The sequence below is a fragment of the Purpureocillium takamizusanense genome, chromosome 4 (genome assembly GCF_022605165.1).
Source record: "Purpureocillium takamizusanense chromosome 4, complete sequence".
NCBI lineage: Eukaryota > Fungi > Ascomycota > Sordariomycetes > Hypocreales > Ophiocordycipitaceae > Purpureocillium > Purpureocillium takamizusanense.
The window spans coordinates 2,004,451-2,029,368 of record NC_063071.1 but is presented as its reverse complement, the minus strand read 5'-3'; the positions used below and the strand labels follow the sequence as shown (position 1 = coordinate 2,029,368).

General features: G+C 60.5%; 7 protein-coding genes across 7 annotated transcripts; 2 read left to right on the top strand and 5 right to left on the bottom strand.

The window, feature by feature from the left end:
- Positions 1-1,737: 1,737 nt before the first annotated feature.
- GLO2_2 (Hydroxyacylglutathione hydrolase) lies at positions 1,738-3,433 on the bottom strand (the record flags this gene model as incomplete). Its single annotated transcript, XM_047986541.1, has 10 exons — positions 1,738-1,824; positions 1,898-1,924; positions 2,021-2,155; positions 2,271-2,362; positions 2,450-2,663; positions 2,767-2,800; positions 2,886-2,957; positions 3,046-3,133; positions 3,220-3,262; positions 3,329-3,433. The coding sequence occupies 10 exons, from the start codon at positions 3,431-3,433 to the stop codon at positions 1,738-1,740; spliced, it is 897 nt and encodes a 298-aa protein (XP_047842523.1).
- Positions 3,434-3,602: 169 nt separating this feature from the next.
- On the bottom strand, positions 3,603-5,578 carry GLO2_1 (Hydroxyacylglutathione hydrolase). The gene is made up of 2 exons (XM_047986540.1): positions 4,390-5,578; positions 3,603-4,276 (listed from the first exon to the last, which is right to left on the bottom strand). The coding sequence occupies exons 1-2, from the start codon at positions 4,803-4,805 to the stop codon at positions 3,667-3,669; spliced, it is 1,026 nt and encodes a 341-aa protein (XP_047842522.1). The 5' UTR covers positions 4,806-5,578; the 3' UTR covers positions 3,603-3,666.
- A 1,785-nt stretch (positions 5,579-7,363) lies between these two features.
- JDV02_005260 (uncharacterized protein) lies at positions 7,364-8,497 on the bottom strand (the record flags this gene model as incomplete). The annotated part of the gene is made up of 1 exon (XM_047986539.1): positions 7,364-8,497. The coding sequence occupies one exon, from the start codon at positions 8,495-8,497 to the stop codon at positions 7,364-7,366; it is 1,134 nt and encodes a 377-aa protein (XP_047842521.1).
- Positions 8,498-10,135: 1,638 nt separating this feature from the next.
- Positions 10,136-10,447, bottom strand: JDV02_005259 (uncharacterized protein; the record flags this gene model as incomplete). The annotated part of the gene is made up of 1 exon (XM_047986538.1): positions 10,136-10,447. One exon carries the CDS (start codon positions 10,445-10,447, stop codon positions 10,136-10,138), a length of 312 nt encoding a protein of 103 aa, XP_047842520.1.
- A 2,602-nt stretch (positions 10,448-13,049) lies between these two features.
- Positions 13,050-13,403, top strand: JDV02_005258 (uncharacterized protein; the record flags this gene model as incomplete). Its single annotated transcript, XM_047986537.1, has 1 exon — positions 13,050-13,403. The coding sequence occupies one exon, from the start codon at positions 13,050-13,052 to the stop codon at positions 13,401-13,403; it is 354 nt and encodes a 117-aa protein (XP_047842519.1).
- Positions 13,404-18,549: 5,146 nt separating this feature from the next.
- On the bottom strand, positions 18,550-22,162 carry JDV02_005257 (Ketohexokinase). The gene is made up of 4 exons (XM_047986536.1): positions 22,039-22,162; positions 21,192-21,940; positions 19,393-21,111; positions 18,550-19,336 (listed from the first exon to the last, which is right to left on the bottom strand). The coding sequence occupies exons 1-2, from the start codon at positions 22,125-22,127 to the stop codon at positions 21,523-21,525; spliced, it is 507 nt and encodes a 168-aa protein (XP_047842518.1). The 5' UTR covers positions 22,128-22,162; the 3' UTR covers positions 18,550-19,336; positions 19,393-21,111; positions 21,192-21,522.
- Positions 22,163-23,162: 1,000 nt separating this feature from the next.
- On the top strand, positions 23,163-24,721 carry JDV02_005256 (uncharacterized protein; the record flags this gene model as incomplete). The annotated part of the gene is made up of 3 exons (XM_047986535.1): positions 23,163-23,484; positions 23,546-24,239; positions 24,295-24,721. The coding sequence occupies 3 exons, from the start codon at positions 23,163-23,165 to the stop codon at positions 24,719-24,721; spliced, it is 1,443 nt and encodes a 480-aa protein (XP_047842517.1).
- Positions 24,722-24,918: the final 197 nt, after the last annotated feature.

Genomic DNA, 24,918 nt, shown 5'->3' with positions numbered 1-24,918 from the left:
CTCGTTAGCGGCGTGGGGGTGTACTTTCTCTCTCCTCCTTGTGGCAGAGTATTAGCCAACTGGGGGCTTTGGAATCAAGTCTCCACGGTAAGCTCGAGAGCCTTGAGAAAGAAGAACGCGAATCGTGAACGAGACTTGATAAGGCTTCAAATCGCGACGAATTCATGCCAGGCTCGTGACCCCTGTGTGGAGTTTCAATGGAGGAGTTGCAGCGAGGAAGCCTTGACGTTGTGTTGCGCTGTGAAATCTCTGGCTAGTAGGTACGTCGGACTACCTCACCTTATCACATGTAGTCCATTCCTCGCAAAGTAACCTCAGAAGAGCTCTTTCCACGCATGATAGATGTGTGAGGCCGAGCGACGGTGATGGTGGACGCTGCTCCCCCCTACCCGCCCGACAGGTGGGGTGCGCCCTGACGGCCGACCCACAGTCGTAGCGCGTTCGGTGGCTCTGCTGCGGGCAGCTGTCCACTCCATATAAGTGCTCATCCCCCCCACACCAGCATCTCTCACAAAATTTTCTCCCGTGCATACAATTTTTCGGTCCCTTCCACACAGTCCCTCCCCAATCGTCCTCCGTCCATTCATTCATCCCCATGGACACCACCGTAACACGGCCCGCCCTGACGGTGACAATGACCACCACGTCGCCCCGACGTCGTTACTGGCAATGACGAGCTTCCTTCGCCCTGCTTGCTCCCCTGCAGATTTGCCATTCCACGACACGACGACGGCATGAACGGCCGGTGCTTGGCGGCGGCGATGATGATAATGACGGCCCGCCTGCTACAACGACCCGTCCCGTTCGTTGCTCGAGCTGATTCGGGAAACATCGGAACGGGCAGGCGATGGCATGGCATGGCATGGCACGGCACGGGCGGCGGGTAAATGTGTGTGTCTGCTGCTACTCTGCGGGCGCCTGCGGCGAGCAAGCAAGCAGGCGAGGGTGCACCACGCGTTGAGCCTCCTCCTGAAGTCAGGAGAGCGCGCCACGCAGCGTGTGAGCGTCGCGTTGCTCACACGCATCCCGCCTGCCGGTGCTGTCATTTGCCGCCAGCATGCATACTCGTCGTCGCCCAGTGTCCACGCCAGACACACACACACACACACACCGACCTACCTACTACAACACGCGTGAAACGAAGAAAAGGAGCAGGAGGACAAGAAAGGACGCACCGGAACCAAAACAACAACCGCTTCAAAATTTGCTAGAGCTTGCCGCCTCCACATCCCCCAGAGCGCGCAAGTGTGGACAGTGAAGCGAGAGCAAACCCTTCAAACAGCAGGCTACCCGCACTTTGGCTAAAAGCCGGGGGCGCTCTGGCCTGTTCCAGCGCGGTCGCTTGCTTGGTGCCCTCTTGTCAGTCCTGACGGGGTGCCTAGCGGCCCATGGAGACATGCACACGTATCGTGATTTCGCCCGTAGATACTTGGTAGCTTCTCTTCCGGTGCCCTTTCGTTTTGATTTGTGATGACCTGTTGGAGTACACCACCACTGTCTCTGTACAATGTGCTACTTACGTGCTGTGGAAAGTACAACTGGGTCTCACCTTTCGTACAAAGGACAGAGCACCATGGTTCGTAAGGGCAACAAAGCCCGTCTGTGCCGTAACGAACTGGCCAGGATCATCCCACCCTGCGCCAGCTCATCACATGCGTGACCCGGGTGGCCTGCGGCAGACAGCACAGTCAACGGCCCGGCCACAAGTGAGGGGCCACGCGAGAGGATACCGGTGCCTCACTTGAAGTTGTTCTTCATCTCCCGCAGCTTGCCCATGACGTCCACCGGGTCCGTCGCGCCCGTCGCCTTCTGCATCTGAGGGTCCTGTAGGAGCACCGTCATCAGTCACTCAATCCAGTCCAACAACAACGTAGCAAAAGAAACAAAGGCAACTGACCTCAACGCGCATAAACAGATTATGCTTCTGTTGGTCCCCTCATGTCAGCCTCATCCACCGAAAAAAGAAAGGCAGCTCATGCCGTGAGCCAGGCCTGGTTTAGGGAGGAGGAGAGCAACGGACCTTTTCGTCGCCAATGGTAAACTTGCCCGTCGTCTCCTTGTTGTTCTCGGCAAAGTCGTGCAGCTTCTTCACCGCCTCGCCCTGGTCGACGGAGATGGCAAACTTGACGTTGGACTTTGTGTACTCGTGGCCCGGCTGCGCATGCGGGCGGCATCAAAGCCGTCGGTCGTCAGCGGTCTGTCTGTCTGCCGTCTCCCTTCCTCTCCCACGCACACACCAGACATGTGTTTGTCACTGCATGCCAACTTACATATACGACCGTGTCATCCGGAAGCGCACCGAGACGCTTGTTCAGCGCCTCGTGCATCTCGGCGGCGGAGCCCTCGAAGAACTTGCCGCAGCCTTCGCTCCGTTAGCAATGTCATTCTACATAGAGAGAGTGTGTGTCTGGGAGAGCCCTGCAGGCTCGCTCCATCCGCAGCAACGTACCGCTGACAAAGAGCGTGTCGCCCGTGAAGACGGCCTTGCCCGTGTCATCCTCCATAAAGAAGCAGATGCTGTCCTGCGTGTGGCACGGCGTGTGCACCGGCTGCACCGAGATCCCGCCGAGCTTGAACGTCTCGCCGTGCTTGGGCGTCCTCGTCACGCCCTCGCAGTCCTTGCCGCCAATGATGTCGAGATTGGGTGTGCCCAGCTCGGCCAGCTGTTTTCCCCCCGCGCCCCCCATCTCGTCAGCCTCTTCCCCCGAACGTTCACCTGAGCGGTTCAACACGGCCGGGAGGCGTGAAAATGAAATACGGACTTACCAGCTTCTTATTTCCGCCGGCGTGGTCCCAATGGCTGCCTCACGTTGTTAGAGAGATACTGTCACTGCTGCGTCGAAACGCCTCCCGCACGCACGCCGCCCGGCGCCCCGTATACTGACTGGTGCGTGTTGACAATGGCCGTCAGGTTGATCTTGCCGGCCTGGATCGCGTCCTTAAGGACCGGCGCGACTCTAGGGGGCCATTCCGTCCGTCAGCATTGTGCCCGCCCTCGCCCGCCTGCCGTCTCGGCATCACACACGCGGGGGGGGAGGCACGCACTCTGGCGGGTTCGCCGGATCGATGATGACGGCATCCTTGGACTTGTCGTCGACAACCAGGTACGCGTAGTTGTTGCTGCTCCCCACCCCTGTACATGCCCTATATGTCAGAAGCACGCGCAAGAACCTGGAGACTTCGCTGCAAGAACCGGCAACGTTGCAACATGACGCTTACACATGGGGATCGACTGGATATGCATGGCGCGAGTCGTCACGAGCTGGTTGGTTCGGGAATGTTCGTCAGTACCAGCCCAGGGCGCCGTCAGCTCAAGCTCGACACGCACCGAAGCAGCTTGAAACCCAGATATCTGCTTGAGAAGCGGCCGGCGGGGTATGAGGCGGTTCATGTGGTGCTGCACGATGAGAGAGGGGGTCTGTCCAGCTCGCATTGGAAGCCGACAGCTCCTGCGGCTCCTCCCGAGGAGTGACGTTATGGTGAGTGAGCCCCCCCGCACGTGATGCCTAATTACTAACAGTGAAACAACGGCACTCTGATTCGCAGACTCCAGAGACTTCAGTCACCATAACCAAACCACTGAGAAGCCAACCAACAACATGCGGCGACGTCACGAATTGGGGTATCATTGCGAGCAACTGCAAAAACAACCATGACCATAAGCCCTCATACCACGCCAATAGGCTTTGGCTTCCATAGGCCCTCGTACAAAGACCAGCCCAACGTCGTCTCGGCCGAGCTGTCATCACCCTCGGCCGTCGCGTCCGGCTCGGGGTCGCCCGCCTTCTGATCCGCCGCGGCCTTCTCGTCTTGTGCCCGCTTGACCTCCCCGGACAGCTTCATGCACCTCAGATAGACCTGATTCCCCGGGAGCGTCCGCTGCAGCTCGGCAATGGCTGCCAGCACGCGCTCGGTGTCCCATTTCCCCAGCTCCCTCACCACCCTCGCCGTGCGAGCCTCCTCGTCGCTGTCGCTCCCACCTCCGCCGCCACGCAGGTAAAGCAGCACAGCATCGCGACACGAATCAGCACGGCGGGCGCCGGTGGTTCCGCTGGCGCCGTCCTCGGCCGACAGGTTCTTCCAAAAGTAGTCCCATATCCACGCCAGCGCCTTCCTGGCCATGGAACGCAGCTTGGCGAGCGAGGGCAGCTGCTCGTGCGTCGACTGGTGCCGCAGCTCGACAAACGTCGCCGGCAGGCCAATCTTCTTGGCGATGGCGTACATGCTCTGCTTGCGCTGCTTGTCCTGGTGGCCGTCGAGCAGCCCCGTGACGAACCTACGGAACCAAGTGGCCATGGTCAGAATCGTGCCCATGATGCTTGAGCGTCGAGGGACGGAAGAACCCCCCCCCCCTCGGGATCTAGGCGTCGCGTGGCCTCTCAGACTCACCTGCTGAATGCAGCCGCGTACGTCGCCCGCACGGCGTACGTCGACCACCCGCTGGTGCCCTCGACCCCGGCCACCTCCTCATCGCTCAGCATGGCGGCCGTGAGGAGAGCTGTCGACTCGACCATGTGCGGGCAGTGCTGGCGCGCCATCCACATGGACACGCGCGCAACCGCCTTCTGCTGCTCATCTCGCCGGCGAGCCGCGGGCGTCCGGCTCGGCTGGTCGCTCGTCTTGTCCCCCGTCAACGTCGTCGTCGTCATCGTCGTCGACTTCTCGCCCTCGCCACCGCTGCCACCGGTCGACAGCGGCGTTCCTGCTGTAGCTGCCCCTGACTGCGCCTCATCGCCGTAAAACTGGCGCCTGACCAGCAACAGCTCGTCGCGGTCCCGCCAGGGGTTGAACACGTACCGCACCATCCGCGCGACACGCCGCCAGGTCCGTCCCCCGCTGGTCCCTGGGAATAGTAGTAGAATACAATGACCCAAAGGGGGAGCGGCGGCCGGCGGTGGTGAGGTGGGGTGTGTGGGCGGAAGAGACTGTTGGGAAACCGGCACAATACAGTAGTAGTAGTCGTAGGAGTTCAGGGGAGACGAAAAGGGCCGGCGGGCTTCCGGAACGGCGGTAGAAACTTTGGCGAGGCCCGCACGATCGTCTAACAAAGTGGAGGAGGAGGGAGGGCCCAGGGGAAGGCGCAGGAAAGAAGGAACAGCCGTAGGAGAATGAGCGAGGATCGCAAGCCGGTTCGGGGTCTTGGTCAAGAGCCGACGCCCCGGGTACGAGGACCCTCTCCGTCCACCTGGTAGTCGATACTGGACGGAGCACGTACGTACGAAGGAACAATAATAACCGCCTTATTAGCACGCGGGATATGGGTGCAAGCGCCAGCCCAGCCCGTGATGCACTTTTTTAGCTCTTGCGGTGGAGATTGAAAGAATGATTGATGGCGGTGACGCTCTGGCACACGGTGCCACGGCCCACGCTCCACGCTCCACCGCCCACGCGTTGAGAGGGTCCTGGCACTTTTTATTTCCTTCTTCTTCTTTTTCCTTTTCCTGCTTCTCCTTTTGTCAAGCGCCTCGGGCGACTGGTGGCGGGGCGGCAGCGGCGATGGAGGTGAAGAGAATACGCGCTCGATGTTTGAGGAAGAATTTTGTTACGATGGAGGGATAGGCGAAGCGGGCGGCGGCGGCGGGGGGCGAGGGGCGCCTTGTGGCGCAACATGTCATCAATTGGTCCCCCAGGCCAGTCCAGCCCAGCCAGGCCAGCTCAACTCCACGAGCACATTTACTCCTGGGGCCAGCAGCGGTCGCCATAAAAAAAAGTAAAAAGTAGAGGGAGCTCGCCTGCGCTGAGCCACCTCGCCTGGCCGGGTGGCTGGTGAGGTGAGCCTGCTCTGCGTGCGGCACAGCGCCCACGTCCGACCCGTGGGGCCTGGCCTGCCTGGGCCCGTCCGTCATGATCCACACACTCCCTCCCCCCTCCTCCCCAGTCCTGGAAAAGACCACAAAAAGCCCGTTCGCCGTTGTTCCGTCGCTCGCTCGCTCGCGCAGCAAACCTCCCTCACGCAAGCTGGCCCGTGCACTCCTGCCCGCCCGCCCGCCCGCCATGACGGGAGTGGGGAGGGGAGGGGAGGACATGGCATGGAGGGAAGGGGGGGGAAGGGGGGGTGGCGTGGGTGGTGGACCGTGGGAGTGTGCGGTGAACTGAGTGACTTCGATGAGTGTTGGTTCCCTTTTTGGTGCTCTTCCTGGGCGAGCCGAGCCTGGCGAACAGCCTGGTACCTACCACTAGGACCTGGACTGACTGCCTGCTATACCTAGCAGGTAGCTGGCTGGCATGGATGGAAGGCCAGGGGATGGCACCCGGCGTCGTGTCTCCACTGGAACTCTGGGCTTTCCAGTAGGTTCCCACCTTGTCTTCGCAACAGTACTCCGTACTCCGTACTAAACTCCTGTTTCCCATCCAGTCGGTGGCTCCTGCCCGCTGCGTGAGTTGCAAGGGGGGGATACGGCACCGCCATCGCCGCCGCCGCCGGCCGTGCGGCAGCACACGGCAAGCGGGCAGCCCTGGCCCCTGGAGAGAATGGAGAGCCCTGCCTGCCTGAGTATCTAGCTAGCATCCTAGGTAGGACCTGACCTGGCCTGCCTTGGAGCTGCCCAGAGTCATGGATGGACCTCACGTCCCTGCAAGTCCGGCCGCCGCCCGACCAACCAACCAGCCAGCCAGCCAACCAACTGCCTTTTCCCCCCCGGTACCTGGCTCAGGTACCTACCTACGGTACGTACCCTCCGAATCGCTGGAGCCGGCTCCCAGCTTGGAGGGATGGAGGCGCTGGAGGAACGGGCGGGGAGGGGCCGCCCGCCGTCCGGCCAATCCGCAACGCGCGTAGCTCCCCAATACCTGCACGGGCCCACAGGCGACACATGTCCGACAGGGGTTGCCATGGAGGCTCTGCTTTCTCTCCTTCAATGATTCTTCCTTGCACGTATCCACCCATCAACACTCCCCCTTAAGAAGGGGGGGGGGGGTGCGCCCGTTGCGTCGTCACTCAGCGCGACAAGCACAGCTCCATCAAACATCTCATCTACGTACAATGATACAAACGAACGTACGGGCTCTTGTGCTCAGTAGTACCATCGTCATGTTACTGTAACGCGGGCCGAGAGCCCTTCCTTTCACCTGTTTCTACTCTCTATGATACAGGGGGCGCGGGGGGTATTATCCTTTGCTTCATGGTCGCTCTCGTTGAGATACGCCTGTGTGACCTTCTCCAACTCCTCAATGCAATTCCCAACGCCCAAGACCAGATATTCTCGGTTTGTTGTTGGCACTCGTCCCAGAGTAAACACAACGAGCGAGTTGACTATAAAAAAAACCCCGCTCCAAGCGCATCTCCCTGACTGCGCTGCCCGATGCCGTTAAATAAATTTGTAGAAGCGCCGCGAGTCCCAAATACGACAGCGGCTGGCTCGCTTCAAGTAGCAGTCTTGCTGTTCTGCCCTTGGGCGTCTTCGTCTTCGTCCTCATCCTCCTCACCCTCGCCGTCGTCAGACTTGGGCGGCTCCCATGTCTCCTCCAGCTTCAACCCCTTGCCTCGCGGCTCCTGGGGTCGATACGTCGACCCCAGCAGCGAAGAGACTGTTGAACGGTAGTTGTTGAGCTGGGGGTCTTCATCAAACTTGTCTGGCGTATCATAAAGTCCCATGCCGACCAAAATCTCGCCCTCGTCCTCGTCCTCGTCGAGGCCCTGGCACGCGTCCGGCCGTCCAGAGACGGCCGGCTGGGATAGTGTGGCTTGGGGAAAAGTCTCCGGCGTGGGAGGAGATGTGCTGTTGAAACCCTGAGAAACGAAGGTGTTCCAGTCCAGCCCGCCATTGACGGCCGTCTTTGATTGAGTCGGCACATGCTCCAAGGCTGGGAGGGACTCCGGCATGCCCATGTTGCCGGTTGACGGTTCGTAGAATGGTGTCGTCCGCTGTGAGAGCTCCCAGCCATCGGTGCGAAGATACTGGCCACGAGTCTCGCCGGTGGGGAAAAGCGGCAGCGGCGAGAAGCTGGAAGCAGGTGATGTGTTGTTGGAGTACGAGGCCATCGTAGGGGAGAAATGGGCCTGTGTTGAGTACAGATCATGGGCGTCTGCATAGATGCTCGGGGTGGGAAAAGGATAACTCGTCGGTTGCTGATACGGCTGTTGTTGCTGCTGCTGGGCGTGTATATATGTCGAAGGATGCCAGCTGAGCGGGCGACCCGTTGACCCATGAGCCGAGCCCATATCGGTGTCCGTGGGCATCGAGATGTAGTTGATGTTGTGTTGTTGTTGTTGTTGTTGCTGTTGCTGTTGCTGTTGCTGCCGCCGCGGGGCAAAGGCGTCACCCATCATCGTCCTCCTCCGGCTTTGCACAGATGTAGATCCCGGGCTGTTGCTGGCGCTCTTGGGCTTCACGACCCGCATGGCAGGCCCTGGCCGTTGCCCGCCCGAGCCCCTTGAGAATCTTCGAGCCACCTGGGAGATGGCCATCTGTGTTGATACGTGGTCGAGGAAACCTGACTGCCCATAGGATGGCGGCAGCATCTCCGGGGTATGTACCCCATATGCCGGGTACATCATGATGGTGGTTGTGCACCTGCCGTCGAGGTGCCGTTGAAGGTAAACAAGGTTGGTCAGTTGCCGTTGTCTTGAGTCAAAGCAAAGGTCGTGGACTTTGTCTTGTTGTCAAGTCACTCAAGAGTGCATGTTGTTGGCGGTGGGAGGATGGGTGAGGATGGCATTGGGTTATGTAGGAAGATCGTGGTATGTGAACCCAGGCCGCCCGTGGTCCCGACCAAGGGAGACGACTGAGGTGGGCTTGGGAAGGATGGACACGCCGCAAGCCCCATCCATCAAAGGACGGTCGGCTTTCAGATGGAAGGATAAGTCGAGCCAGTTGTGTCAGTACTCGTGCGTAGTCCCCGGACGAATTCACACCCACGACTTAGAGTGTGGGCCAGCAAGACACAGGGCAATAAGCGACATGATGGACTTGACTTGGTTTTGGCGCTGGACCAAACGTACGGGTTGCATTACTGTAAGCCCAAAGCATCAAGGGGTACGTACAGTGCCGTACTGAATCCAGCATCCGCACATCGCGTTTGTCCTCCACGACCCCATCGCTGCCCACCAGACTAGGGTGGTCGGTGGCACTCTGAGCATCCGCTGGCGACCGCGGAGGGTGTGCGGTGTTTAGTGTGTCGTGTGGCATCCTGGGCCTGGAGAAGGGGTGTGGACGCAGAACGCGGTGCGTCATCCTCCTCCGTGCATACGCACAAACGCCCGTACGGGGTCACGGCAGGGGTGTCTCATCGGACGGATTCCAGCCTGGAAAAGGAGCAGTGGGCACCATCCTCCAAGGGGGCCCCGTGCCGAGAGACAATAGCGCGGGCAAGAAAAAGTAGGAGGGTGCCATCGCTGGGGATCGAGAAAGTGCCAGCACCACGTTTCGTGCAGCCGGTTCGGAGAAAGATGCTTGGGCGAGTGCTGTACTGTACGTACATACTTGCTCTCGCCAGCATGCATTCTCGCCGCCGGACGCCAGGGCGCCTGGCTTGCCATGCTCATCGGTCTACTACTACAACTACTAGTAGCAGTTCCCCATGGCCGCCAGTACGGTCGCAGTGGAGCTCTGCGAGACGCCTCGCTGGCGCAACAGTTCGTGGCGGTCATTGCCGGCCGACGCTGTTCCCGGCCATTTTTGCGATCATCATTCCCGCGTTGCTTCGCACTCGCGCACACTCCCAAGTCAAATTTGTCCCTCTCTGCTCCGGCCTTCCGTAGACCATGCCTGTCGACAAGGTGCTGCAGGATGACGGATGTGATTGCCCAGAGATACCGAGGTCAAAGCCATGCGCCGCCGTGCTGTGTCATGCAACGCTCCCGAATCTGGATGCACGCTGTTGGTCGACTGCGCCCAAGGCCGAGCGAGCGAGCGCGCGGCGGGAGCCTCGCCTCAGGGAGGGGGCACAAGGGCAGGGGCCTCGATCCCGGCCAGGCAGGCCTGAACCGCTGGGACCAAGGCGCTTCCGCCAGCACGGGTTGGGACAAGGGCGGCAGCGGACGCTCGCCAGTGAAAGTGGGGGAAGGAAGGGGAGAAGAAAAAGCATATGGCCCACAGCAGAGCAACCCTGGCGCGTAGGTCCCCATCAGCCCATCCATGAGGCAACCCTGTTGGAAGATGGAAGGGATGAAGAAGAATCGGACACACGCTGGCGTCTATGTATCCGGGCCAGGAGGAGGGCCAGCCAGTCTCAGGCCGACCATGCCGACAACAGGGACTTGTCCAGGGGGTGGTATACCCGAAGGGGCGTGAGCGGATGTCGGTCGGGAAGCTGCAAGTCGTGAGCAGCAGCCGGGGCCCCTTCCGTCGGGCCCCGTCCTTGGGTTGGGGGGGGGCCTCGAGGTTTGTCGGCTCGAGGGTGGCCCCACACGAGACACGGAGGACAAGGCGGCGAGCAGCAGCGGCGGCGGCGTCGGCGGCGGCGGGGAAAGAAAGGTCGACTCTCGAGAGTTTGGACCCGGCTGCATGGCTGCAAGCCTGTTGCTCGTCCTGGCTGCTCTAGCCCGTACCGACGAGGCGTGCCTCACCACGAGATGCCACTCGTCAGGCTCGGCAACAAGGGCGTGATGGCGCCGGGAGAGGCTAACTTGTCCGCAGAGTCGTGCGCAGCCTCGACATTTTCGATACAAAGACCCTGGCGTCTCGGTGATCTGATCTCCACATCCCCCTGAGCCGCCAGGATGGGACAAGCACGCCGGGCGTATCTATATCCCCCTCTGCTGAGGCGGTCTCCAACCGGCCTAACCAGCAACCCATCATCAGCGAGCAAGGCAAGAGGGAGGGCCTCTGGTATTGGCGTGGTCGGGATTTGCAGCTGGCTGGACTAGACAGACCAGGCCCACACCCCGCCAAAGGGCAACCCCCTTCATCATCGGTGTCGTCGTCATGGTCCCCTTGGTCTTGCGACGGAAGATCAATATCGTTTCCGCTGTCTGACTGACCTAGTAGACCGGCCAGGCGTCAGAATTTGCATTTCGTGCGTCTCTTTCTCCATGAGCTGGGGGCGGCGGGCACCGGCGCGGACGGCTCCACCGAGCTTGCGCGAACCAAGGTTTCTTGACGAACAAGCCCCTCGACCCGATGCGAAGACTGTCTCGTCTAAGAATCCGCTGGCTCGATGCGTTTCCGCTTTGTTTCTCCTAGACGGAGGACTCTGCTCACAAGCCGGGTGGAACAGGGCGTGCGGCTGGCACGTTACTGGTGCATGGAGCTGTGTTGATGGCGCACCAGAGGGTCCTGGCCTGTTGCTCGCAGCCCATCGTGTCGAGGGGCAGAGGCAACAAACAGAGGGCGGCACTTTGCTTTTTGGCCCTCGCGGTTGGCGGAGGAGGGAGGCTGTTCACAGAGCGCACCGCGCCGCGCAGTATTGGTGTTGCATGGGAGGCGGAGGTGGGTGCGAGCCTGCCACCGGGAAGTCAGGTTGCTCAAAGAAAAGTCACAGGTGCAACTGCTTTGCCATGTTGGCGCCTCGCCAGCACGAAGTACTACGGGTACGTACCTCTGTGAAGGCAGGTGGGACCAAAGGCTCACCACGTCAGTACTTGCTCGTTCGCCGAACCAGAGCAAGGTAGATCCGCAAGGTCCTGGCCGCGACTTAACTACACCTACGAAGTAGGTCCGTACGTGGGTGGAGGGTATACGTGCCCGGTACCGCCGCCGGGGGGGCAATGGGCGGCGGCAACAGCCGGCGACCTCAGAGGCAAGTTCAAAGTTCTGGGGCTGAATGGCGCCGGCCTGCCTGGCTTGAATGGCCAAGGAACGAGCGCAGCAGCACAGTAGCAGGAGCCTCGTTGAAGGCAGCCTTGCTCAGGCGGGACAACGTAGTACTAATGCACCATCCCGGCGAGAACGGGGAACTCAAAACGCGCCAGTGTGTCTCTAGGCGCAGACATCCGTCGTTCACGAATGCGCAACAGCTACATGCAGGGCAGGACAACGGTGTTTTCGTTGCCAGCATGCAGGAGGTACGGCCCAGTACGGAGGGCGCGGGGCGAGATTGCGGCTTCTCAAAGTACAGCGCCCGTCGCTCCCTTTTCGCTAGCGCACACGGCAGCACCCAATCTCCAGCAGGGTCGTCACGCTGCACTCATCGACGACAGGTACTTCAGGCAGGTAGGTAGCTTCTCGTCCCCTGCGCTTGCCGCTACTAGTGGGCACGCACCTGCCTGCACTGTCGCATGAGTCGCCACAAAGCGGAGGCGCAACCCATTGCGGGCTGGCCAGCTCGCCAGGCGTGGGATGGTCACACTGACGCTGTTGGCACACAGTCTAGTAGGGGCGCCCGCTGCTGGAGGACGGGATGGATGGAAAGCCGATCCATCATCACTCTGTTGCTCATTGCCGTCCGCCCCGGTACCGTGCGGTACGTACCTCTCACCTCCCACACCCGACCAAGTGAGTCGGGTGAGTGAGGTTAGTACCTAGTACCTTATCTAGCGCAGGGAGGGCCCGGGTCACTGTGCCATAGGGGGCTTAGGGGAGGCTTCCTTGGGGTTTGGGGGCTTGGACGCTTGGAGGCGAGGCTCCAGTCCGTCAGGTTGGGCGAGCGGTCCTTCCGTGGTTCGGTAGTGTGGCTGCTTTGTTGCAGTCTCCATCACCACCCATCTCGCCCATTTCCTCCGTCTCCATGCCATGCCATGCCATGCCTCCTTCATCATTGATGCCTCCATCCTCTTGCCGTCTGTGGTGCAACAAGCAAGGCCTGGTCCGCGCCTGCCCGCAGCCATCCATCGGGCAATCCTCCGCCACGACCGCCGCCCGCCCCGTGGCTGGCTCTGGCTGGGCTTGTTCTCCGCATCGACCCAGCACGTTGGCTGCTCAGATTAGCCGTTCTCCCGTCTACTTCCATCGACACCGCGCCGCCAGACTGCATGCCTGGACGTCCCCCTGTCCACGCCTGCGACAGGCGGCTTCATTTGTGTAGGTATCGCCCGTGGTGGGAACCCAGCCGCGCAAGGACGGCTGGACGGTCCCCCATTCCCCCCCTTGCTGGAGCCCTGCTGGAGCAAAGCACGAGCGGCTCAGTGACTGCATCAGATCATCGAGACAGTATTGTGCTGGCTCACCACGATGGAGCACTGGCTTGCCACCACAAGACAACAAACAGACCGCGAGATCAGCCTCGACGTGGAGCGTGCCCGGAATTGTCCTCCACCGCGCCAGTGGCGTCTCTCACAAAGTACCTTCCATACCTACTCGTGCACTCCGCAGATCCGTACTTTATGGCACCTGCTGGTGTCGTGTGGGGTTCGCCCCAACACGGCTGTAGCAGTGACATTGAAAGCGACCGGCGTCCGCCCTGGCCAAGCATCGGCCAAGTCGATATGTCGCAGCCATGGCTGCCTCCTGCCTCCACGACACGAATGCGAGCTGGGCGACTTTGAATGGGCTTGTCCTAAGGATGCGCTTGCCACCACCCACTGATCTATCTCTCTCTTCACACGCGCCCCTAACGCGTGCATACTATTGCTGGTAGCGGTGCAGGGCCGACGAAACGGCCAACACACGAGTTTGGCGACGCCAAGAAGGGACGAGCGAATGTCAGATGTCAGCCGCCTGCCGACCCCGGCGGGCAATGGCTTGCGATCCTGCCGGGCAAGTTCCAGCAGAGACGTGTGCTGGTCGCGACGTCGACTGGATCTGACTTTCGCCCGACTGTTTTGTGCCTGGCAAGACAACGAGTCCAGGGCGAGGGTGGCACGAGGGACCGACATGGACTCAATCCCTACGTTCTCGCGCCCCGTCACTGCCCGTCAACTGTGACCTCGTTCACGTTATCGGGTCTCGTAAAAGGCACGCACGTCCATGAATCCATGACGGAGGGGCAGAAGTGGTCTCTCAAAATTTAGTGCCCGCCAAGCAGATCGCCCATGGATTCGGGATTGGGGCGAATGCGTACGTACGTTTCCAACGGATCAGAGCGACGTAGGTACTATCCAAACCAGATTGTTGTTCGGCCACAGCCTCGTAGCCCCGAAACGCGGCCGGCGGATATGCGACGAGTCGCCTCCACTCATCGAACCACAGAGCAGGCGCGCGGGCCCCGGGAAAAAGATTTCTTGGGGTGCCTCGAGGGTCTGTGACGACGGTAACGGATGAGTGTTGCAGCAACGGGCAAAGCGTGGCGGTGACCCTTGGCTGACGATGCGTGCCACTCCACCACCACGGAGGCAAGTGAGGTGAAGGAGTTCCGGAAACCAACGCTCATTAGGCTCCGACAACATGCTCTCTGAATGGAGTCGAGCAGTCACCGCCAGCCTAGACTGCGCCGCCAACGAAAGCTCCTCGTCCAAGCCCCCTGCAAGGCCCCTCCGCGGCAATCCTGTCCACACAGCACGACCAAGGACGGAGCACACACTTTGTGTACCTACCGTCCCCTGGCGTGTTATCCCTGCCATGGTGCATCCGGGCGCCACTCGCTGGCGGCGGGCTGCCCGTCTCGGCCTCTGCTTGGTACCCTGTCACGTCAAGCCTATGGTGCCCGGATGGGGGCATGGGCATTTGCAGCAGCTCACACCAAGTACTACAGTACCTCTCCGCGCATTTGCTCCGTACCCAAAGTTAGCAAGTGTGCGCGACGCAAGACTCTACCTACCTACTACGTACCTGAGCATGCTAAAGGTTCCCAAGCTAGCTAGTAGTACTAACCTACCAAGCACCCATGATCGACCGCACCACTGGGTACCAGCCCCCTTTCAGGCTGTGCGAGCCGTGCGGCATACTCACACGCGCACTCTCTTCGCTTCGCTGGGCATGACTGCGACGGGCCACTGCACTGCACCCCGCCTAACTCGTCAGAGTCCGGGTGTGCTGGGTAGGTCGTCGGAGGAGGCGCTGAGGATCCAGGCGTCCGCCAACGGAACCATGCACACTGCCTGGTCTGGTGCTGGTGCTGGTGCTGGTGCTGGAGCCAGCCATGAATGTGTCCTGACGGGCAAGGTTGAAGCCCCAGCAAGCCCAGCCCCTCCCATCCTGACCATTGATTGCCTGGCCGTCTTGATGACGACGACGGTTTTGAGGAGCGACTGCCTGCCCGGCCCATGTCGCCTGCGGCCCCAACCTGCATTGGTGGTGGTGGAGGACGAGGCGGCTCACGGGGCACGAGCCGTTGCACTCGCACTCGCAGGAGCTCGTCGAAGACCGGGGTGGTTTGTGCCTCTGCGCGTCTGACTGTGAACCACTAGGTAGTGAGGCAATCACGAATCCAATGGGCGTGGCATGGCAGGCATGGCATGGCATGGCATGGGTCCGGCCCCGAGTGCCCAGGCGAGACAGGACCTTCCTGGACGCCGGGGAGAGGCCGCAACCGCGGGACCGCACCTGCCTTGCCTCGCTCACCACCTGCCCTGCCCAGCTGGATGGAGGAGGAGGCTGCGTCCCAAGTTCCCGCCGTTGGACGGGGCCGGCAGGTGCAGTCCTGCTGTTGCCGGCCACCATGCAAGCCTACTGGCAACCAGGCATCCATCCGCCTCGGCCGCCGCCTTCTTGCCTTGCGTGAAGGCACCGTGTTGCAGCCTCAATTCAACGAGGCGCCCGCTCTCCACCCCCCCCCCCCTGCCCTCCCTCCCTCCCTCCCTCCCTCTCATCGCTTCTCGGTCGGTCTCACCATGGCCGTGCCGACGAGCCACCCGCTGATCCGTCCGCGCACATCGAGCAAGTTCAAACCGCCATTCCAGCGCCGCTCACACCGGGCGCTCCGTGACCCAGCCGGCATCGCCAACAGACCAGCAAGTGAATGGTGTTCCCACCCATCCGTCCGCCCGCCCGCCCCGAACCCACCACCACACGGACGCAAACCTGGACCCCGGTGCTGGCGCGCCACTGGCGGCGTCACTCTCTCTCTCTCTTCGCGTCCCAACCGCCTCGAGCCACAGGACGGAGTCGATGGGGCAGGTAGCAAGGTACATTACTCTGTGCAGCAGCACCATCACCGCTACCACCACCACCACACCACACTCGCATCCTCCCCCGCACCCCCAGCGATGCAGAGGCAGCACACTGCGGCGCTTGTCCCTGGTCAGCCCCGGCATGGATGGCTGTGCACCCGCATCCCACCTTTCCTCCGGAGGGTAAAAATATCAAAGCAGTGCCGGCATGGCATTCCGGCAGCCCCAGCGGCTGCCGTCTGGACGACTTGGTCGCTCCACTACGAGCGCAATGCGACTCATCAGCCTTTCAACAGGCGCCACTGCGCAAGTCCCGCGCTCCTTCGCCCTGTCTCGTCATCGACAACTGTTTGGCCCGACCCTCTGTCCCGATGTCGCATGCCCAGCAGCATGGTCCCAGGATGCCACGGTCGGTTACACAGGTCTCCACCACCCGGCGGCTCTCATGCATTTAGAGTCTTCGACTGCCCTCGAGCCCCCCTATCCCCCCGTCTTCAGACACTGGCAGAGGGACTTCAGGTGGGGACGTCGGTTCGGTGCCGCCCAAACTACCTGCACAAACGGAATGTCCTGATCAAGGAGACACGGATTGGCATGGACCCATGCGTTTCGCAATGGTCTCTCTCTTTCTCTCCGTCCCTTATGCGCAGACGATGCAAATGGTCTGGTCGCCCGCATTGAATTTTAGTACTGGACCTGTCTGGCCCCTGTTTGCTGGGTCAGCCATTTTCCAAGGCAGTTGTTGCGACAATTGCTCAGACCAGCCGTCGGTCGGCCGCTTCACGGAGAGAGGGGGGGGGTCCGCCATTGATGTCACCTCCACATCCACCAAGCGCTGCCATCCAACGCGTGGCGGAACTCGCCGCGGCCGCCACGCCGGCCACCAGCTCAAGCTTGATGCGGCAAAATTGGCGACCTGTGAGCACGACGCTCCGTGTGCCACACAAGAGCCCGCTGACGCTGGCTGACTGACTGGCTGGGCAATGGAGGATGGGGAGGCATCTGGCCATGTGATCGTCGCTAAGAGCCTGTTCGTTTGGCCACCGCAGTGTCACTTAGTTGTTCCCGCGCTTCGTCTGGTACATTGTGAGTAGCGGCTTGTCGGTGCTGAAACCTATTGACCACCCCTCCACCCAAAACCCATCTGCCACGCATGCACCTCTCGCGGTGCCGCGCCGCAGCCAAGGGACGCACCAGCTAACACAGGTCACCGGACGGACGCGAGAGATCAACTCTACTACCGGGAAAGGCGGGTCCGCCGTGCCATGTCATGTCGGCGGGTCACAGCCAGCGGCGCGGAACGGTAGGACCGACGGCTGGAACCCTCGCGGGAGTCCCGGCCCTTCTCTCCCTGCCGCCCTCTCACTGTCCGTTTTGATCGCCCGCGGCTGCCCGGATCGAGTATGCCCGCGAACACATTCCCCGGCGTCGTCGTGGTCTTGACCTCCAGTCAGCAATCCTGCAGCTCTCCGGGCCAACGACGACAACCCTCCAACGTCCACATCCGGCCCAGTCGCCGTCTCTTGATGCATGCAAGCCCGTACTCATCCCAGTCGGGCTTCCTTTTTGCATTCTGGGCTCACGGGACGGCGCACTTCGCGCCTCCCCTCCCTGCCTTTGCACCAGCCCGTCAGCTTGCCCCATGCCTCGAGTCAGGAGGTCAATATCGGGTCTGCGTGTTCAGGCAGTCAGTCGATGACAGACGACCCCGCCAACACGGAGGGGCTTTGTGGCCGACCGGCCAAGGACCCAGGCGACCGTGCTTCTTCTACTGCCGCTGCGTCGCGCCAACATGGAGCGCGACATTTGTTCCCGGCGCAATGCCGCCGACAAATAAGCCCAGGGCAGTGCAGCTTGTTGGCAGGCACGCAACATCACGCCATGGCCCAGACAGGCACCGAGAGACAGCCTGCATTCAAATTTGGCTCTGTCGCCGAGGATGTTCTTCCGTTGTCGTCGATTGCTGCTGGGTCTTGCAGCAGCAGACGTCGATTTGGAACGCGACGATTTCTTGCGCGACTTGGCCAAGCATGCTCTCGTGGTGAGAGGCTGATCTGTTAGATGACTGTGAAACATACAAGGGTGAATCAGAGCCAGCGAACGAGGTCCCGGATGTGCCCTGATGCGGCCCCTTGCTGACTCAAACACGATGGTGCAAATAGTATGTATGTACTTTGGGCAACCGTCAGATCGACAGAAGCCAAGGGTGAAGAAAGCAAACACCCATATCAAAGGGCGGCGCCTCAATTGATCCGCCTCGCAGGTCAATGGTGGTTGCAGTCTCACACGCCGCCAGCCGTGCTTTCTGACGCAACGATTTGATTATCTGCATAGCCCTAGCAAAACGCCAAGGGATTGGGCCGAGCACACCGTCACCAAGGGCTGGCCCCATTTTCGCTGGCGCACGCCCCCCTCCCCCAAGTGTTCCAAAAGCGTCAAACACGAGTGAGGTGAGGCCCCGACAGCACAAAGACTGCGTTCCTCGGATGCAAGGATGGCACAGCACTAGCTGGCCACGACAAAGCGCGACCAACACGCCCCCTTTGGGCCCGACACGCCTGTGATGCCGCGGGCGAACAGCTACAGCACTGTACCTCTGCTCCAACTTGGCAAATGCTCATGCAACTTCACGTGTGTGCGCGCGCGCGCCATGGGTTGGATCAATTCTCGGTTCCCAGCGTCTGAGACGAAGTGATTTGATTTGATGGGAGCTGGCATTTTCGTGTCCAGTCCCGGTTCTTGACGCACAAGCAAGCAACCGCGATGCCCTGGGCTCTGCTCAAGGACGACAGGCATCCAGGCTGCGCTGTGCCAACAACGATAATGCTGCAAAATGCAGCTGAACCTTGACGCTCTTGCAGGGGCCATTGGAGTCCATCCCTGTGGTTCCATCAACGCACACCTCCATCCGTCACCCCTCCTTGCTCGCTGACTGCACCACGACGCCGTTATTGGCTGAACACGGCCCAAAGGCCCGGCGCCAGGGCCCTCCACCCTCGCAAGGCTTCGTGAGTTGGGACCTGATTCTCCGCGTTGAGGGTGAGGAAACAGGGACGGCCAAAACTAGACTCATATCGGTGGGCATGGGGCGTAGCATACCCACGTCGACCGGAGCTGAGCCCGCAGCGATCTCGGTCACGTTGCGCTCGACAGACTCCTGCCTTGTCCAACAAGGATTGGAGGTCCAAGATATGGGGGACCTAGTACATCAAGCCGCTCCACGACGCATGTACTCCTCGTAAGTTGTACGTACCTCGTCCGGAAGTCGTCGTCTCATGCTTGCCCAGGAGTGTGTTGTTACTGTACTTAAGAAGTGCAGTACTGCATTTTCACTCTGCCCAACTCACATTTTCCTTGTGCGGTGTCCCCGAGTGGCGTTGCTGAAAGCACGTACGGATCTCCCATGGCGTCCGTCCAGGCGTGGGGGTGGAGTGAAGTTACGGCAGGGGAGTTGGTGACTCGTGTCGAGATCTGGAAACCGAGTTACAGAAGCCCACAACACGGCGTTTTCTCGTCCGGTTACGCACTAGTTACGTGCATGCCTGGTGTCAAACCCGCAACGAGCATCTCAGTGTCTTGATCACCTGCGTTCAGCCAAGCAGACGTGACCGAACAGCGGGATATTCTCTGGCGCCCCCAAAGAGTCAGTCACGACCTGCCGCCCCTGGTCGACGACGATTCTCTGATGGAAGAAGGACGGCACACGGGGGCTGTGGAGGTCCATATGACAACGCCCCCTCCTTTGCGATTGGGCGGCGACAGCAGCCCCATCATGCCATCAGCAAAGTACGCTACAAAGTACGGGCGGCCGAAACCGAAAAGATATTTGCGGCACGGTGGTGCGGCGACAAGTGCCCACGAACCATTGCCGATGATGCATGTCGGACGCGGGCCGGAGAGAGTGTGCCTAAACAAAGAAACGTGATGCCGTTTGTAACGCCCGACTTGTCCTCACTTTGCGATTTCGCGTCATGCCTTGTTGCATATCGAGCGAGAACCAAGACCCCATGTCCACTCCTCGCCAGGGAGCCTGGCGGAAACGAGTGACCATATTAACTTACTCCCCGGCATATCACTCAGACCAAGGACGTCAATTCCGACGCGAGTCCTGGCCTGGGGCGCCGAGGAAGGAGACTTGACGCACAAGTGGAAGAGCTGGATACACTGGCAGCAAGACAGATTCGCGGCGGCCGAGGCAGACCCTTGTGCCGGCCCTGCAAGACGTCAAGTGACTGCTGTGCAGCTTCTTCGGCAGACAGCAGACACAAGTGCTTCTGCATGCCAGGGTTTCGCAAGAGCCTGTGACAGCCCCTCTCCGTGGGTAGTCTCGGTCGCCCTAAGCCGCGAAACGTCGTCTGGCCAAAGTGCTGTGCGCGACATTCCCAGGCGCCATGACTGCAGGACAGAGCGTGCAGATACTGAAGCCCCCGGCCAGTTGCAACCCTACAATTCGCCAAGATCCCGGAAGCTGCGCGGCGTGGCTGATAGAGGGACAGAGTTCGGGACGAAGCGACTTGCGAGGTTGGGCGCATGTTTGGTTACCCAGTCACGGAATGTTCTGCTGGTCGTGACGCCTGACGCCTCGTGATGGTTTCCGAGTTATCGCAGAAGCTGGCGGCTCTCTCGTCGTCAAGACCGATACCGTGGAGGGCGAGACGCCAGATCTTCAAGAATCTGGCTCTCGCCTCATGCAGCCGTTTCCTTATCAATACAGCCGGGCGGTGCTGTGAGCAGCATGGACGGCCGAGGCTTTTTCAATCCGCAAGTCTCAGCACCAGTGGGAGAGGAAGCCAGGCCCTATCTCGCGGAGGCTCGGGTTACAGAACACGGCGATTTGCCTCAAGGTCTGCGGCGAGGTTGTCGAAGCCTTCACGCTGGACCTTGAGTGTGGCGAGTCTCACAGCGAAAGCCAAGATTTCTGGGAGGGGCTGCGAGGTCGTCCGACACGCCAAGCCATACAGCATCCCCGCATTGAAGGTGTCGCCAGCCCCTATCGCACTGTTCCACGAGGTCAGCAGGTACGTCAGCTCGGAGCTACGAGCTTGCACCGGCCTTGATGACCTCGTCAAGCGACTCATGCCGTGGACGGCTATGAGAATGGGTGCAGGCGACATGTGCAACTCGGTACTCACTCAACGACCTGGATTTCTCCCGGTTGCGTATCGACGGGACATCGGAGGCACCCTCCAGATGAATCAGACAGGGCAGCGGCGCCTTGCGCGCCCCAGGTGCACAAGGCCAAAGATCTGCGCGGGCGTCCAGTCTCAGTCAGCAAAGAAGCAACGCTGACGCAGGGTCGATCTAGTCAAGCAGTCGCGCGGCGTACCCTGGGCGTCGTTGCTCGTTGGTGAGACATGCGTCCGCAGATTGGTGACCGCGGCTCTGGGATTGTTGGTGTTTCAGTAAACCAATCCCGGGGAACAAGGGCAGCGGGCTCGCTCGCGTACCTCGGCCCAGGAGCGGGAGTAGAAGACGACGTCAGCCTCGGCGGCTAGTTCGACCAGGCAGTTCGGCCAGGCTTCTCAACCTCGACGCTGACAGTGGCTGAGGGCAGGGAGCGGCGCAAGAGGCGGACACACTCGATGGTCGTGTCGGGGATGCGACCCTGGTGTCGAGGCACACGAGCCCTTGTCAGCGGAGCCATGCCCAGGGCCACCTCATGTGTCTGTCGACCTCACCTCAAAGTGCCACCAGGTGTCGCCGTCCGGACCGAAGCTGGCGACGATGCGGGCAAACTCCGTCGCGGTCATCTCAGGTAGGTCATTGTAGTTGACGATGGTGCGGCTGCCGGACCGGTGGCTGCGGATTATGTAGCTGCTTGCGGCCTCGGCGTGGCCTTGACGGTATATGCAATGGCGAAAGTCGACCTTGGAGTCGGCACCAAACGACGCCAGGACGCGCTCAGCCGCCGGAGAGGCGCGGTCGGGCAGGCAGGAGACGAGGTAGAGGCGCAGATGCTCGCGCTCACCGAGGAGCTGCTGCAGAACCTCGAGCGAGTTGGGGCAGTTGCCACCGCGGCGGACCTTGACGCCCGTGGCCCGAAGCTTGGCGTCTTCCTCCGGGTAGCGAGGGACGCTGGCACACCATATCAGCGGGCATGATGGTGATGATGATGATGATGATGATGATGTCGGCGGTGCAGCACCCCGTGATCTGGGTGCTTGCTTGCTTACTTGAGGATGGTGTCGAGGTAGCATGCCCCGACGAGGATAAGGTGTTTCATCGTGTCAGCGTCTTGAGGCGAGCCAATTCCTCTGAGCATGTGCAGCGGGAAGGGTTTTGCGAGTGAGTCGTGACGACGTGTAGACGTGTAGGCGTGCAAATGAGTGAGCGGAGTGGGTTCGGCTCCGGAGCGCCGGGTGTCGGAGGTTGGACGATCGGGCATCGGACCACGGTAGCGCGCGGGCTACCTACCCTACACCCCGATGTTCGTTCCCTCGAGCCACCGACAAGACGGCATCGTCTTTTGTGGGATGCTGTTTGCCTTGGATGATTTGGTAAGGGGCTTTTTCCATGGGATTTTCTTCGTCTTACACCAGTGCTACGGAAAGTCTGTTTCGCGTACATAAATATTGGGACTCGGCCTGTTGAGACGAGTTTTGAACCCCTTCCCCGTAGACTCGACTGTCCTCATGCTCCATGACTTCTCTCCTCTGTCGGTTCACCCGGAGCTGGCTCGCACCTTGACAAATACCCCCCCCCCCCCGCGGCTTTCCTGGCAGTATATATTAAAGGTCGTCTGCCGTAGCATCATACGCCGGCCGAGCAATATAGGAACGTTGTACAACCCCCCCCCCCCCTTCCCCTGATCATGCTCTGCTATCACTCTGTACTTCAAGAGAGTGGGTACTAGCAGTCGACGTACCATTACGGTTCATTGCCAGTGTCGAGCCGTATTCATTTTACTTCCGTTATTAGGTGCCCGAGCTTCGGCAAGCGAGGGACGCGACACGCGTTCTGCCACTCGAACTTGTTGCGTTGGCTGGATCGTAGAATTTGTTGGCCGATTTCCTCCGCCATTGAGCCTTCACGCGACAACCCAACACGGCGGGGACCACCAATCGGACATAAGCGTTCAAGTTCGAAAAGGCGAGCCGAGGGACAGAGTAGACATGATCATTTCAAGAAGAGGGGAAGGTAGCGGGAGAGCTCCATGGCCCTCGTATCTCCGAGAGAGCGAATGTTGATCGCCTCACAGGCTTTAAGGAAAAGGGGCACGACACCTTACTCGACACGTACGGTTGCCAGATGTGACCGTGGCCTTTGGACCGTTGCGTCCATACCCAGTACAAGGGCCATGGACAAGTGCGAGCGGAGGCTTCACAAGAGCGCTCACCGAACCCCTGATCAAGACACTACATCGTCATGCAGCAACGCCATCGAGTACACTTCTATGGACCAGCCCCATAAACATGCCGATAATGTTGACGAAGAACCAGGGGCGGGTGCTACTTGTGATGAAAAGACGGTTGAACGTATTCATGAGGACTCGTGTACCAGTGCGAACGAGGACATTGCGGACCATTCGAGCGCTATCGGTGTCGACGGCGGCACTCGTGCCTGGCTAGTCGTCCTGGGTGCTTGGTGTGTCTCGTTTTGCAGCTATGGCTGGATCAATAGTGAGTCTGTGCCTGGGCTCGACCACTGCGCTGTGGAGGGCTCTTCTCAACGAGAGGACAGGTGTCGGCATATTCCAGGAGTATTACGAGGCGGGCCCGCTTCGCGAATATACGGCGAGCCAGATTGCCTGGATTCCAGCATTGCAGTTCTTCCTCATGTCGGCGCTCGGTCCCATAATCGGTAGTATTTTTGACAGGCACGGGCCGCAGCCGCTCTTGATGGTGGGCTCGCTCCTGCACGTCGTGGGGCTGATGATGGCTTCGATATCATCCCGGTACTACCAGTTCATGCTGTCACAGGGTGTCTGTAGCGCGCTTGGAGTTGCCGCCATCTTTCTCTCTACCATCGGCTGTGTCAGCGGTTGGTTTGACCGTCGCCGCGGCCTCGCATTCGGCGTGCTGGCGACGGGTTCCAGCGTCGGTGGCGTCGTCTTGCCCATCATGCTCAGCAGGCTGATTAGCAGCGCCGGCTACGCATGGGCGATGCGGATCGGGGCGTTTCTCATTGCGGCGTTGCTCTCCGTGGCGAACGTCTTTATTCGACTTAGGCAAGGCATCCCGAAGAGAGGCCAACTCAACACGAGACTCATGGCGAAACCGTTTCGAGAGTTACCATTCGTGCTTCTTCTTGTGGGGTTGTCTCTGGTACCGTTCGGTCACTACACGCCCATCAGCTTCCTCCCGACAGCGGCGATCCGAGCCGGCCTTGCCAAACCGATGGCTAACAATTTGGTGGCGTTTTTCAACGGCTCTAGGTGAGTGGGCTGTCTGTGAAGAAGATGGGCTCTCTGCCTCTGACCATCAGCACAGCCTCGTCGGTCGCCTTGTGTCTGGATTTACTGGAGACAGACTGGGTCGGTTCAACGTCTTCATCGTGATGTCGTACGTGGGTGGTGTCCTCGTCCTTGCCCTGTGGATACCGGGGGTAGGCATGGGCAGCACCATTGCCTTTGCAGTGTTGTTCGGTCTGTTTTCCGGGGCCTACATTGCCCTCTTGCTGGCGCTCGTGGGACATGAGTGTCCGCTTGACGAGATCGGGTACCGAAACGGCATCACGAACTTGGGGGCGTCTATTGGCGGACTTGCGGCCGCCCCGATTGCCGGGGCCATCCTCGAGGGCCCCAACGGCCTGGCGGGACTGAAGGCGTATGCCGGGGCCTTTCTGCTTGCGGGCACAACGGGCGTGCTCGCTGCGAGGGTTGCCAGGACGGGCTGGCGATGGGGGGTGGTGATTTGATATGCAAAGGGGGGTGGTGTCTGGTCGAGAGGAGGTCGATGTTCACCCTGAGGAGCTGGGGAATCTGAACCATAGCCTACTTCGTACGAAGTAAATGTATTTAGGCATCTTAGTACCTAGTACCAGTAGAGGTATGCCGCGCAGGCTGCTTTGCAAATACAGAGTGCGGTGGACGTCGTCCAAGGGAAGGTGCACGC